This window comes from Moschus berezovskii, chromosome 27 (genome assembly GCF_049115385.1).
Source record: "Moschus berezovskii isolate FMDL1 chromosome 27, NW_MosBer_1.0, whole genome shotgun sequence".
Classification (NCBI taxonomy): Eukaryota; Metazoa; Chordata; class Mammalia; order Artiodactyla; family Moschidae; genus Moschus; species Moschus berezovskii.
In genome coordinates this window covers 6,983,812-6,998,741 of record NC_142486.1, presented here as the reverse complement: position 1 = coordinate 6,998,741, position 14,930 = coordinate 6,983,812, and the positions used below count along the sequence as shown (strand labels likewise).

The 14,930-nt window shown below is 45.0% G+C and overlaps 1 protein-coding gene across 1 annotated transcript in view; it reads right to left on the bottom strand.

The window, feature by feature from the left end:
- The window catches only part of COL26A1 (collagen type XXVI alpha 1 chain), a 164,178-nt gene that overhangs the window by 78,274 nt on the left and 70,974 nt on the right, over positions 1-14,930 (bottom strand). The window contains exon 3 of the mRNA XM_055408941.2: positions 14,670-14,767. Coding sequence (XP_055264916.2) covers positions 14,670-14,767 — 98 coding nt within the window. The remainder of the gene's footprint in view (positions 1-14,669; positions 14,768-14,930) is intronic.

Below are 14,930 nucleotides of genomic sequence, written 5' to 3'. Positions count from 1 at the left end.
CCCCACCCCCGCCAAAGGCTGCGCTCGGCGGGTGGAACGCACATCTGCTGTCCCCCGCTCGCCCCCTCCTCCTCCCCCATGCACAGCCCCCTCTGCCCTGACATCTCACCGCAGCGTGTCTGTGCCATTCCAGGCACACGTGGTCCAGCCCCGGGTCTCTGGGCTGGCCGATACTCACCTCTTGAGGAAGTGACTGATTACAGATAGAGACAGCCTGACTGTCCTGGGCTCTACCAGCCTTGCCTAGATCTCATCGGAGGCTCCATCTCCCTCCTCGTGTTCAGCACATCACAGGGAGTGACAGGAAAGCCTTGTCTTGCACCTGGAGCCTCCGCCCGGCAGAGACCCTGGATCCCTGCGGCCAGTGGGAAACAGCCAGGTTCCCCCAGAGGTCATATAACTGCAGCCAGGAGCATCTCAGAAAATCAACCAGCTTAGCAACCATCTCCCGTGGCACCACTGTGGCCCCAGCCACACCCTGCGAAATGCCCGTGAATGGAGCAGCAGCGGCCACAGGGAGTGCCGGGAACCCTCTGGACGTGCAGACAGCCCAGCAGCCGAGCGCTGCGCCGGCGACCTGGGCCAGCCCCCGTGCAAGCGCTTTCCAGAAAAAGAACAGGCAGGTGACATCTGTGGATATTTACAGCCCCACACAGCATGACGGGAGGTGCCGAAAGATGCTTGCCTGACAGCAAAACCCATCTCGACGGCTGGAACCACTCCAGGCTGGGACAGAGTATCAAAGGGCCCGGAATCTCATCAGTGAGGCCACGCTGTCTGTTGAGGCTGTGAGCAGGAGCAGATGCTGAACAGAACAGATTCTCAGCTCACTCTCCCCAACAGGCCAGGGTCAGAAGTCTACCAAAGAGGCCAGAAAAGAAGCAGGTGTTAGAAGCGGCTGAGTGGTCAGAGCCCAAGCGGTCCTCTCCCGCTCAGCCAGTCGGAAAGCAGTGGCCCTTTCTTCTTCCCATGACTTGGTCTCCTGCTCCCGCATGGGCTCCAGCAAGGCCTCACATAGATAATAACATTTCTCTAAGCCTCAGTTACTCGTCTCTACAATGGGGAGAATCAGCCATCCGTCATCTGAACCTCTTATCGCACACCTGTGAAATCTGCCTTTGTAATCTTTCATTCATCCATTCAAGATATGTATTGGGTTCCAGCTCTTGGCCAGTGGATGGTGAAAGACCCTCTGAGTGGTAAGTGGGGCAAAGGCTTTACCTTGCAAGTTGCCAGAAGACCCTGGAAGCAAGGAAGCTGAGGCGGGGAAGATAGTTCTCCCAAAAGGCTTGGCCAAGAAAGGAAGCCCAAAATGGGACGGTGGCAAAAGGGTGACGCAGATTCAGTAAGACTGTCTTCTCAAAGATGAGAGATGCTTCATGTGCTGATGGGAAGAAACCAATGGGTGAGAAGGATGGAGCTTACGAGGACGAGGGGATGCCCAGCAGAGAGCAGATCTGAGAAAGTGAGCTGAGCTAGACATGGAGGGTGAGGTCATGAGCTGGAGGAAGACCCCCTTCCCAATCTCTGCCTTCTGTGGATCATACCACACCTCTAACTTGCCTTTTGTTGTTGTTCTTTAGTCGTGTCCCACTCTTTTGTGACCCCATGAACTGTAGTCCACCAGGCTCCTCTGTCCATGGGGTTTCCCAGGCAAGAATACTGGGGTGGGTTGCCCTTTCCTCCTCCTGGGTATCTTCCCAACCCAGGGATCGAACCAGCATCTCCTACATTGGCAGATGGATTCTTTACCACTGAGTCACCAGGGAAGTTCCTGATATGCCTTTAGCGAAGCACTTTACTTGGAAGTATTATGATTATCTGCTTACGTCTCTATCCCTGGCACCCTCCAACATGCTCCCGCCCCCTCCATTTAGGAGCTCCTGAGGTCTCCTTTTCATCAATGTGAGCCAAACATCTTGCACAGCATCTAGAACCCCCAGGCTAATTTGAATTAGCCTGGTTCTACTGGCTTGTCTCCCTCCCTTTAATGGCAGCCGTGGTAGCAAGTCTCGGAAACATCATCAGATTCACTAAGAATCATTTCCCTAAAATGCTGAGCTCTGCAGATTAGCCAGGAGGCTGCAGCCTCCTCCCAGGAGAACCCCTTCTGGCTTTGAACACTCAGCCATTTAAAACACAAACACACTCATACGCAAAGCTCTAGCCAGAGGTGAAATGTCAGCATCGTCTTGGACTCAAATCAATCAGTTCAGTGCTTGGATGCACTAGCTGAGCTGCCTCGCCCCGGGGCCTGCCCTTGCCCATATGGAGGCCCAGAGGATTCATTTCCTGTCGTGGCCAGGACTCCAGTGCTTATGCGTGCGCACACGCACACACACACACACTCACACTCACACACACACACACACACACACACACACACACACACACACACACACACACACACACACACACACACACACACACACACACACACACACACACACACACACACCACACAGGAAGCATCCCCTGGTTGAATTAATTTTATCATCTCCTGATGAGTTTGTGGCAAAGCTCCTCCATGACACCAAAGCAACATGAGATCTTGCCTCTAAAACACCAGGGACCAGTCCACAGCAGGTGTTGCATGAAGGAGCCAGGTGAGAGTCCAGCTGATCTGTCCTTAGTGCTGGGGAAACTTTGAGTGGGATTTCCCAATACCTTAAAGGTCATGGGTAATTTAGAGTAAGGAGCATTTAATCAGGAGCAAGAGATTCCGGTTTTAGCTCTGTATCAGCAATTTCTCAGCTGGATGACCTTGGCCAAGTTTCTGGTTCACAGGCATCTGTCTTCTTCACGTGTCCTCACATGGCAGAAAGGGTGAGGGAGCTCTCCGGAGTCTCTTATAAGGTCACTAATCCCATTCACAGGGCTTCCCAGGTGGCTCAGTGGTAAATAATCCTCCTGCCAATGCAGGAGACATGGGTTTCATCCCTGGGTCAGGAAGATCCCCTGGAAAAGGAAATGGCAACCCACTCCAATAGTCTTGCTTGGGAAATCCCATGGACAGAGGAGCCTGGTGAGCTCCAGTCCATGGGGCTGCAAAAGAATCAGACACGACTTAACAACTCAACAACAACCAACAACAATCTCATTCATAAGGGCTCCACCTTCATGACCTAATTACTTCCCATGCTAAGTTGCTTCAGTGGTGTCTGACTCTCTGCAACCCTACAGACTGAAGCCCACCGGGCTTCTCTCAATTACCTTCCAAAGGCCCCTAATATACCTATATCTTGAGGAATAGGTTTCAACATATACATCTGGGGGGTGGACACAGATAGTCTGTAGCAGCATCTGTACTGTGGAAATATAAAATAACATGACTGAAAGACCTTCTGAAAGTACAAAATTTCAGACGTAAGGCAGACTGATGTGATTATACGACGTTGATAAAGGTGTTGGTATCATCTCTGCTGCAAGCCAGTTAAACTCACTGAAGGGACATCTATTGGCAGAAGGTGGCTAAAGGAACACTTTTAAATGTAGCTCTAGTGATGAAGTAACGGTCCTCTGTCCCAGGATTAAAGTTGACTCCTTTAATCAGCACTGGCAGCAATCATATTCCAGGTACAAAGTCAGTCAACAGCCTTCACAGATACTAAGTGCCAGCACTGTGTCAGGCACCACAATGGGAATTTAGTCATGACAACACTCTACCCTCCAGAATTTCTCAACCTGTCCACAACATTGTAATAAGCAACCTTTCTAGGGACTTGTTTGGCAGTATGATTCATAAACCTTGATGTGGTATACATGCTCCTTGACCCAATAATTCTGCTTAGGAATTTATTCTAAGGAAATCACTAAAGGTATGGACAAAGATCTAACTAGAAAGATGGTCACAAAGTCTGAGTGCCAGTAGGATGGAGTAGCTTGTGTCAGACTAATCCCACTTAAGATAAAAATAACAAACTCTAGATAAAAATTTTAAACAACTATTTGAAGGCACTAAAGAATAACAAAAAGCCAGCAGAAACTGGTGGGAATTCAAAACTTGCAAAAAAGAGAATAGTACTGAGTGAATACCACATTACATGGCTTTTCCCTCAAGGGCATACCCCAGTTCAGGCAATGCAGGGTGGCCAGAATGCAAATCAAAAACTGCAGTTGTTTAGTCTTAAGGCTGCCAGAAAACCTGGAAACTGGGGGAAGAAATCTAATTAGAAAAGAACAACATGGAGTTGAGAGCCTTAAACTCTGTGTACAAACTACCCTGAAATCCTTGGCTGACCCCTGAACTGTGCATGTGTAGGGGAGATTCCAATGAGCTTAGCAGAAAACAACAGTGGGAAAGCTACAAAAGCTGAGCAGATGCATCAGCTGCTGTCTAATAAAAAGAAGATGATCTAGAGCTTGAGTTTCTCCAAATTAGGGGGCTTAATAAACACCTTAGTTAGGTGTTTATTATTATAGCTTGCCTTTGAAACCACAAAAAGGCTACGCCTTAGGTGAAAAAGCTGTTTCCCAGGTCTAAGAGATTTACTTATCCACCCCAATAAAGTACAAAAACCAAGCCTTCACAAATGTACAGTGATTTAACTGTTTGCTACACAAAAGTCAACACTCTCCCCAAAAATCTGAATCTCTGAAGCATATCGTTCAAAGTGGCCAGTAGACAAGCAAAAGCTAGTAACATGGAAGGAAGGAAGGGGAATGAGAGAGAGAGAAAGAAGTAAATGCTACCCAAGTCAAAAGTGTCAATACAAACAAACCAAATGATAACCCAGATGTTGGAAACAGAAGACGAGGACTTAAAATCAGCCATTACATACACATTCTTAGATACAAAAATAAATTATGGTCATAATGAGTGAACAGATGGGGAAAGCTTATCAGGGAAATACAAACAAAACAAAAAGCCGCACATATAGACCCACACAGAAATTTCAGAACTGAAAAGCACAATATCTGAAGTGAAAATTTCACTGGAGGGCTTGACAGAAGCTTGTAAAGTCATAAGAGTCAGTGAACTCGACAACAGATCAATAGAAATTATCCAACCTGAAGAAAAGAGGGGAAAAAGCACAGATCCTCAATGACAATTTCAAGCAATCTAACATGGATGCAAATGGAATCTTAAGAGGAGGGGAAAGAATAAGGCAGAGAAATATATTTGAAGAAATAATGGACAAAATTTTCCAAATTTGGTCAAAAGCCCTGACTTACAGATCCAAGATGTTCAAAGAAACCCAAGCAAGATTTTTAAAATCTCACTTGGAAACATCATAGTCAAACTGCTGAAAGGCAAAGATAAAGAAAAATCTTAAAAACAACCAAAGGAAACATTCTTAGTGAGGAAACAATATGATGACAGCAGACCTCTCACCTGAAATAATGGATGCAAAAAGACAATAGAATGGCCAAACTGTTTAAAATAACTGAAAGAAAAGAAAATCAACCCACAATTATAAACTCAATAAAAATATTCAAAAATTAATGGAAAATGAAGTATTGTAGATAATGTGGGGAAACTACAGCCCTTGTACATTGCAGGTGGAAATGTGACATGGTGCAGCCACTAGGAAAACAGTCCTGCAGTCCCTCAGCTAGTTAAACAGAAAATTACCATATGACTCAGAAACCCCAATCCTAAGTATATATCAAAAAGAATCGAAAACAGGTGTTCAAACAAAAACTTGTACATGAATGTGCATAGCAGCACTAATCACAATAGTCGAAAGGTGGAAACAACCCAAATTGTCCATCAACGGATGAGTGAATAAACAAAAGTAGTGTATCCATCTAATGGAGTATTATTCATTATTCAGACACATGCCACAACTTGGATGAAGCTTCAAAACATTATGCTAAGTAAAAGAAGCCAGACACAAAGGCCTCATACTGAATGACTCCATTTATATGAAATATCTAGAATAGGTAAATCAGTAGAGACAGAAAGCAGATTCGTGGTTGCCAAGTGCTAAGGGAAGGAGAGGATGAGAAATGACTGCTTAATGGGTGCAGGGTTTCCCTTTGGGGTGATAAAAAATTCTGGAATTAGATAGCATGATGGCTGCAAAACACTGTGAATATATCTAATACCACTGAATCACATACTTTAAAATGGCTGAAATGGTAAATTTTATGTTAAGTCATTGACTCAATGGACATGAATTTGAGCAAATTCTGGGAGATAGTGGAGGACAGAGGAACCTGGCACGCTACAGGCAATGGGGAACCGAACATGGCTGAGCAAATAAACAAGAGATGTATGTTTCTATAGATACAAATATCTATTGATTTATAGACAGATAGATGATAGATAAACATTAACACAAAGTAGATACTAAAAACTTCTTTTTGAGTTCAGAGAATTCACTATAAGTAGATCTGTACTATAAGAAATGCTGAAAGAACTTGGCGCTGAGGAAAAAGGATTCTAGAAGAAAGCTCAGAGCTCCAGGAAGAAATAAAGATCATCAGAAATGAAAACTGCAGAATAAAGGGAAGACTGTTTTTCCTTTTCTTCACTTCTTAAATAGTAATCTGACTGTTAATGCAAAAAGTATAATGCTGAATTGTAAAATTTCTAACACCTTCATTTAAACCACATGACAACAACAGCACAAAGAATGGAGGGAGCAAATAAACGAACTGCTAACATTTTCTTTCATTTTACATGGAATAGTCCCATATTTACTCTATGTTGGCTATGATAAGTTAAGGATACAGATTGTAACCCTTTGGAGTACTAGTATACCATACGGAGAAGTATAACCAAAAAGCCAATAAAGGAAAATATGTAACTTCTGATTCCAGTCATGATAGACTGAGTCATATTGAACTTGCCCTCCCATCATAAACAACTAGAAAATGAGATGAAATTTATGAAATGAATGTTCACAGACACTGAACCATGTGGAGCAGTGATTCCTGAGAGAAGGAAAACAAACGAGGTGATTCCTGGAAGCACTCTCTGGACTGGACCACATGATGGTGGCACTAAGTAGAACACAGCAATCTGTCTGAACAGAAGAAAGAGAAATCAGAGTACAGGAAGGCTGAGGCAAATTTGGTGGGTGGAATACCAGAGAAAAGAGAATTAAATAGAAAATTATTCATTCATGGGGTCAAAAGTTATTAACTGTATACTTCTGGTGTATGTAAATTAAATACATGTAATGAGTTGTATGTAAATTACACTTCTATAAAGTTGATTTAAAATGTGCAAATAATCATTAACATAAGAAATAGAAAACATGTGTGGCCCTATATAGATGAAATTTGTTATCAAAAATTTCCCCACAAATAAAACTACAGGTCCAGATGGTTTCCCTGTGAATTCAAAGTTTAATTAAACACTTAAAGAAAAAGCAAAACGATCTTCAAAAAAAAGAGTTTTCAGAAAACAGAGGAGGAAAACTTTCCCAGTTCTTTTTATGAGAACAGCTTAACCCTCATAATTAAAAATTGATAGATAGTAGAAGGAAAGAAAACTACAAATAGACATCAAATATGGAAATATAAAAAAGAATAAAGTATCCAAATGAATTTCATTCCAGTAATAATAAGGCTACTCCCAGAAACAAAAGATTGGTTTAGTATTCCAAATCAATCAAGGTGTTGCATTAACATAACAAAGGATAAACGTATAATCACCTGAATATAGATACAGAAAAAGCATTTGATAAGATTTAGCACCTACTCCTATTCCTGATGAATATTCTCAACCAACTTAGAAGTGACTGTCCTCTCATCTGATAAACAGCACACATATAAAGTGTTAGTCGCTCAGTCGTGTCCAACTCTGCGACCCCATGGACTGTAGCCCGCCAGGCTCCTCCATCCATGGAACTCTCCAGGCAAGAGTACTAGAGTGTGTTGCCATTTCCTTCTGCAATACATAGAAAACCTACTGCCAATAACATATTTAATAATAAATTTTGAAATATTGAGTCAGTCCAATAAAGCAAGAAAAAGAAATTAAAGGCAAAATATTTGAAAAGAAAAAGCAAAAATGTTTTTAGTCACGGAAGACATGATAGTTTATGTAGAAAATCTAAACAAATCAATATATAAGCTATAATCAATATATAAGCTAATCAATACATACGAATTAAAAAATGGATTTAGCATGGGTTTCAGACACAAAGTCAATAATCAAAAATCAAATATATTTCTATATACTATCAGCAAAATAATTATAACATGAAAACTTTAATCCCACTTTTTAGAAGCACCAAAAAAAAGAAATACTTATAAATACATCTAATAAAAGATAAGAAAGCCGTCTACTGTGAAAACTACAAAATATTGCTGAGAAAAATTAAACCCTTATATAAATGCAGAGCAATATCATGTTCATGAATCAGAAGATTCACCTTTAAGAGATCCATTCTCCCCGAACTGGGTCTGCAAATTCGTCACAATCCTAATCTCAACCCAATAGACATTTTTATAGACATTAATAAATGGACTGTAAAATTTTTATGGAAATGCAAAAGAACTAGAGTGATCAAAACAGACTTAAAAAAGAAGAAAACTAGAATTACATATCATTCCATCCTTAATAGAACAGTTCAAGTTAAAAAAACTAACACCAAATGTTGGTGAGAATGGGAACAACTGGAATACACTCTGCTTGGAGGCATGCAAAATGTTAACACTTCTTTGGAAACAGTTTGGCTGGTTTTATTACTAAACAACTCAAAAATGAGCAGAAGTCTTGAACAGACACTGCTGCTGCTGCTGCTAAGTCGCTTCAGTCGTGTCCGACTCTGTGCGACCCCATAGACGGCAGCGCACCAGGCTCCCCCGTCCCCGGGATTCTCCAGGCAAGAACACTGGAGTGGGTTGCCATTTCCTTCTCCAATGTGTGAAAGTGAAAAGTGAAAGTGAAGTCGCTCAGTCTTGTCTGACTAGTAGCGACCCCATGGACTGTAGCCCACCAGGCTCCTCTGTCTATGGGATTTTCTAGGCAAGAGTACTGGAGTGGCTTGCCATTGCAAAAGAAGATATAAGAACGGCTAGTAAGCACTCAGATAGGCATACAGAAAGATGCTCAACATCCTAAGTCAACAGGCAAGAGCAAACGAGAAAGCATTTCATACCCATTGCTGCTGCTGCTTAGTCGCTTCAGTCATGTGACTCTGTGTGAACCCACGGACTATAGCACACCAGGCTCCTCTGTCCATGGGGATTCTCCAGGCAAGAATACTGGAGTGGGTAGCCTATCCATTCTCCAGGGGATCTTCCCAACCCAGGAATAGAACCAGGGTCTCCTGCATTGTAGGTGGATTCTTTACCAGCTGAGCTACCAGGGAAGCCTCGCTTCATACCCACTACAATGGCTAAAATTAAATGCTGACAACACCAACTGTTGACAAGGATGTGGAGCAATTAGCACATACTTGGACTTCCCTGGTGGCTCAGAGGTTAACGCGTCTGCCTCCAATGCGGGAGACCCGGGTTCGATCCCTGGGTCGGGAAGATCCCCTGGAGAAGGAAATGGTAACCCACTCCAGTATTCTTGCCTGGAGAATCCCATGGATGGAGAAGCCTGGTAGGCTACAGTCCATGGGGTTGCAAACAGTCGGACACGACTGAGCGACTGAACAGAACAGAACAGCATAAAAACTGGAGAAGGCAGTGGCACCCCACTCCAGTACTCTTACCTGGAGAATCCCATGGATGGAGGAGCCTGGTGGGCTGCAGTCCATGGGGTCGCTAAGAGTCAGACATGACTGAGCGACTTCACTTGGCAGATAAGAGTGTAACGTGGTAAAACCACTTTAGAAAACAGTTCAACTCTTAAAAAGTTAAACATACATCACAACCTAACAATTCCACTTCTAGGGATTTACCCAAGGGAAATAAAAACAGACACGTTGATAGAAAGACATAAACAAGACTGTTCACAGAAGTTTTCTTCATAAAGGCAAAAACTATAAACAACTCAAACATCTATCCACAGGAAAATGGGTGAATAAAACTGGTTATTTTTACAATTGGATGGGCTTCCTAGGTAGCCGTAGTGGTACAGAATCTGCCTGCCAGTGCAGGAGACATAAGAGATGTGGGTTCAATACCTGGGTCAGAAAGATACCCTGGAGAAGGGAATTGCAACTCACTTCAGTATTCTTGCCTGGAGAACCCCGTGGTCAGAAGAGCCTGATGGGCTACCATTCACAGGGTCGCAAAGAGTCAGACATGATGGGAAACGACTTAGCATGTACGCACGCATACAATGGAACAATCCTCAGTACCAAAGAAACTACTGATACGCATGTAAGGACATGAATAAATCTCAAAAACATTATCCTAAGTGAAAGAAGGCATGCACAAAAGAGTATATACTGTATGACTCCTTTTACATGAAGTTCAAGCATGGATAAAACTGATCTACGATGTTAGAAATCAGAACAGAGGTTGTTAAGGGGTGGGGATTTTCTGTGAGGTGATATATGCATGTATCAAAATTCATCAAATTGTACACTTAAAATGGGTGTCCGCTGGTATATGTAAATTTTATGTCAGTTAAAGAAAGATGTTTGCGGCAAGATTATTAAAAATTTTTGAATGGAAACAAGTTAAATATTTTCTAGTAGGGGGTTAGTTAATAAAGTGTGTACCCAAATTCCACAGCCATTGAAAATGATACTAGAGAAAGCAATCTATCGACAAGGAGAGGTGTTTGTGACAATCGATGTGAAAAAGAAAGTTATTGAATGGTGTGCAGAGTATGGCAGACACGAAAGAACAGAAAAAGGTCTGTGGAACTCCCCTGGTGGTCCAGTGGTTGAGACCTGCCTTCCAATGCAGGGGGTGTGGGACCCACGGTGTTCCCCTGGTCAGGGAACTAAGATCTCACAAGTCTCTGGGCAACTAAGCCCCCACCACAGCTAGAGAGCCCCGCTCTGCAATAAGAGAAGCCTGGATGCCACAGAGAGAAAGCCTGAGTGCCACAGCAGAGACCCAGGGCAGCCCTTCCCCAGCAAAACAAAGGGTCTGGAGGTTTTTCTTCAAAGTGAGACCGGAGGTCACCTTGAGAGGTAAAATTCTGGATGCTTTCACTTTCCTACACCCAACATGTACTTGCTTGTGTAAGAAGAAAAAAATATTTCTAGTAGATGCAGATATTACAGTTAATTCTCCTTATTCAGGGTAGCCACATTTCATCAAGTCCCCGGGGAATCCTGAATCGGTGACTACTGAACCATTGCTTGTGGGGAAAATACAGGATTAGATTCCTGTGAGTACCAGGTCACAACATTTTTGTCAGCTGATCAATATGATCAGTACATAACCTTGTTTTATGTGGGCTTCCATCTAAAGACATCGTATTGAAGATACATTGTAGATTCGTTAACATTTAACCCACAGTCAATAGCAGACCTATAACTCATGCCAAACAAAGCTTACTTAACACATGTTATTTTCTCAGGAAGTCACATCAGGGTCTTTGCACTAAGAACATTGGTCCGCACTATGCTTGGGGACATTTTAGACAAGGATATCACAACCCCCGGCCCCCGCAAAAAAAGAAAGGCACAAAAATGCGAAAAACACGGCACTAAACAGACTGAAAAGGATGCTTGTTTCACTGAGAACTGAAACCAAAAAGCAGGGAGCCATCCAGTTCAACCTTCTAACATGGGAACACATGCAGGGCGATTCAAATTTTTATCACTCTGCACACAGCTCTGAATGGCCACAAAAGTGCTTCAGGTATTAATCTGGGTTACAAATAAATTTTAGTAAAATTCACAAATGCAGGATCCTCAAATAATTAGGATGGGGGACTTCCCTGGTGGTCTGGGTGACTAAGGCTTCATGCTCCCAAAGAAGGGGGCCTGGGTTCAAGTATTGGAAAGGGAACTAGATCCCACATGCCACAAGTGAGAGTTTGCATGCTCCAGCTAAAGATTCCGCATGCTGAAACTAAGATTCGGCACAGGCAAATAATTAAATAAAAATATATTTTTTAAAATAATTAGGATCGACGGTATATAGACATGAGGCTTCCCTGGTGGTTCAGTCAGTAAAGAATCCGCCTGCAATACAGGAGACGCGTCTATGAAGGAGGGCATCCCCAAGCCTCGGGCCAGCACTCCCAGGGCATCCAGGGAGGAAATAGAAGGGGAGACCGAGCAAAGGGAAACAGGTCCAGAGACAGGTCATCTGGGAGGCGGGAGCCACCTACCCCCAGGCAATCCCAGCCCAAGTTATAAAACCAGGGACCTGACAACTTGGAAGGAAGGCCAGACACATCAGGAGAAAAAAGCACTTCTCCTGGGGAATCTCATCTAAGGCAAAGCAAAACCACAGAGGAGGGCACCTCTGACCTGCGGGCTTTCCAGAGAGGTCGGTCTGGGAACTGAGTGGGAGTTCACAGTCCAGACCCCTCCACAACCATCTCAGGAATGTGTCTGAAATCACAGACACCGCCCTGACTTCGCCTTCTGTCATTATGGGTTCGTCCTTGGGAATGTAAAGTCCTTACCAGGGCTTTCAGGAGCCAGTCCCAACCTCAGCCAGGGGCCGCCTGCTCCCAGGAATCCCTAAAGCCCATAGGGTTCCCAGGACCTTCGTGCTCACAACTGGATAGGGACTGCTCAACCCTAAGGCTTCCTGAAAGAGGCAAGCCTCATCCCAAGCCCTAAGATGCACACACATCCTCATCAAGGCGCGCAAGTCTGGAAGATCTTTCTAGAGGGGAGGGCTGGCAGAGGCTCTGAGGCTGAGAGTGTCTTACGAGGTGCCGACACCTCTCACTAATTAGCTCAGGACGCCCAGACGTTTCTGGTGAGTGCGCTGATAACCCACTTCAGTGTGGTTGACCAGGGACAATCTTTCTTCTGGAGGGGAGGTGCCACGCGCTTCAAAGGCAGGCGCCTCTGGGGGCATTTGACCAGGTCACAGTCACCCCATCTCCTCTCCCAGGAAGGGTGGGCCCCCAGCCCTGCTTGAACCTACTGCTGTCCTGGTGAGCAGAACCTCCCTGAGAACAGAGCTTGACCCCCAAATACCCCTGGCCTGATGCTGCTTGCCAAATGCTGTGCTTCGTCCATGCAATCTGCAAGAATTACCCAAAACATGTGCGTGGACCCAAAAGGTGATGGCCCAACCTTTCAATGTCATGGAGCCCACTTCAGGGCCACGGGTCATCCTGGGAGAAGGTCACTTTGTTTCCTTGCGATTCATCACAGGTTACAGCTCAGGTTCTGCGAAGTTGGATGTTAACTTGTACAAAACTGCAGAGATGTAAATGATTTCTCGGTAGAGAGGATAACCCCAAAGGTTTTGTTTTTATTGTTCTGTAGGATCTAACTTGGGCTTCCCAGGTGGCTTGGTGGTAAAGAACCCACTTGCCAGTGCAAGAGACAGAGGAACTTGGCAAGCTACAGTCCATGGGGGTCACAAAGAGTTGGACACGACTTAGTGACTAAATAACAACAAATAGTATTTTAACATACATATAACTAAAATCAGTCTTCCCCGTGGCTCAGTGGGTAGAGAATCCACCTACAATGCAAGAGACGCAATCCCTGGGTTCAATCCCTGGGTCAGGAAGATCCCCTGGAGGAGGGCATGGCCATCCGCTTCAGTATTCTTGCCTGGAGAATACCCAGGGACAGAGGAGCCTGGCGGGCTACGTCCATGGGATCACAAAAAGCCAGACATGACTGGAGGGACTGTTCATAAACACGTAACTAAAATCAGTAAGTCAGGGAATAAAAAAAAAGGACGAGGGAGGATCGTGTTGTCAGAAAGTCAAAGTTGAGGACAGCTGCTGTTTCCAAATACAAAACCGACTCCTGAGCCGGGGGACGGCCCAGCTCTCCTGGAGAACCGGGTGAGCTGCAAACCTGTTCATCAGGCTGGACCCACCTTCGCTGGACGTGAGTGGGGTGGCAGTGGGCTCTGTCACCTCCTCTGATTCCTGCCTGAGCGCTGCTATCGGGTCCCTTTGGGGTCCAGAGCCAGACTAAGCCCTGGGCCGGGGGCTCGGAAGGGACACCTGGCCCTGGGCCCCGCCCTCCCTCTGAGCACCAGCCGGGCAGACGGGCCGTGGGGTGAGGTCCTCCTGCTCCTCCCACCTACCAGGCCCATCTGCCTTATTCTGCAACAGGTGCGGCTTCAAGGCTCACAGGCTCTCATCTGCATCTACTCAGAGTCCACAGGCCCAGCTCCGCCTGCCCCAGCTCCTGCGTGAGTCGGAGCCAGAGCAGAAGAAATAGGCTGTGCGTTGAATCTCCTCCCCAGGCCGGGGTTTACGATTCTCCTCCAGGCCTGGCTCAAGCAGTGCACACACGGACCTCACCTCAGTGCCCCCCAGGCAGGGTGTCAGGCTCACCCCAGCTGGCCGGTCTTGAGCGTTTAGTTCAGAGATGCTTGAGAGAAAGAAAGAACGTGAAAGAGAGAGGAACTCCTCCCAGAAGGAGGGCAGGCGGGAGAGGAGCATTCAGAGACTCTGAGGACCGGCCTGGCCAGCAGCCAATCCCCGACCCCCTTATTTAAAATTAATAAAATGATAAACACAGTTACAGGTAAATGACAATTCAGTACATTTAGGGGATAATACAAAAATTTACATATTCACAAGCACATAGCTCCTTCATCAACATCGATCATTTTAGTCCGTAGTCAAAGTCTTCTGGCATCCCAGAATTTTTATCGATTTTATTTTCTCCAAACCCAGATTTTCCCCAGAGACTCACCCTCATCACAGTTGCTCCCGGTAAAGCCAGGGCAGCACCTCCACTCCAGCGCCGTCACCGTGCGGTAGGACACTCTGTACGTGGGTCTGATCAGAGTCCTGTAACTAACACAAGGGCAGCGTCAGGACAGTGTGGGGCCCCCCTCCACCCACCGCAGACCCCACTCCTGCAGAGACCACCCAGCCCAGCCAGATACAGAAACACAAATATCATATGACATTGCTTTTATATGGAATCTAAAAAAAAATAAGCTTATTTATA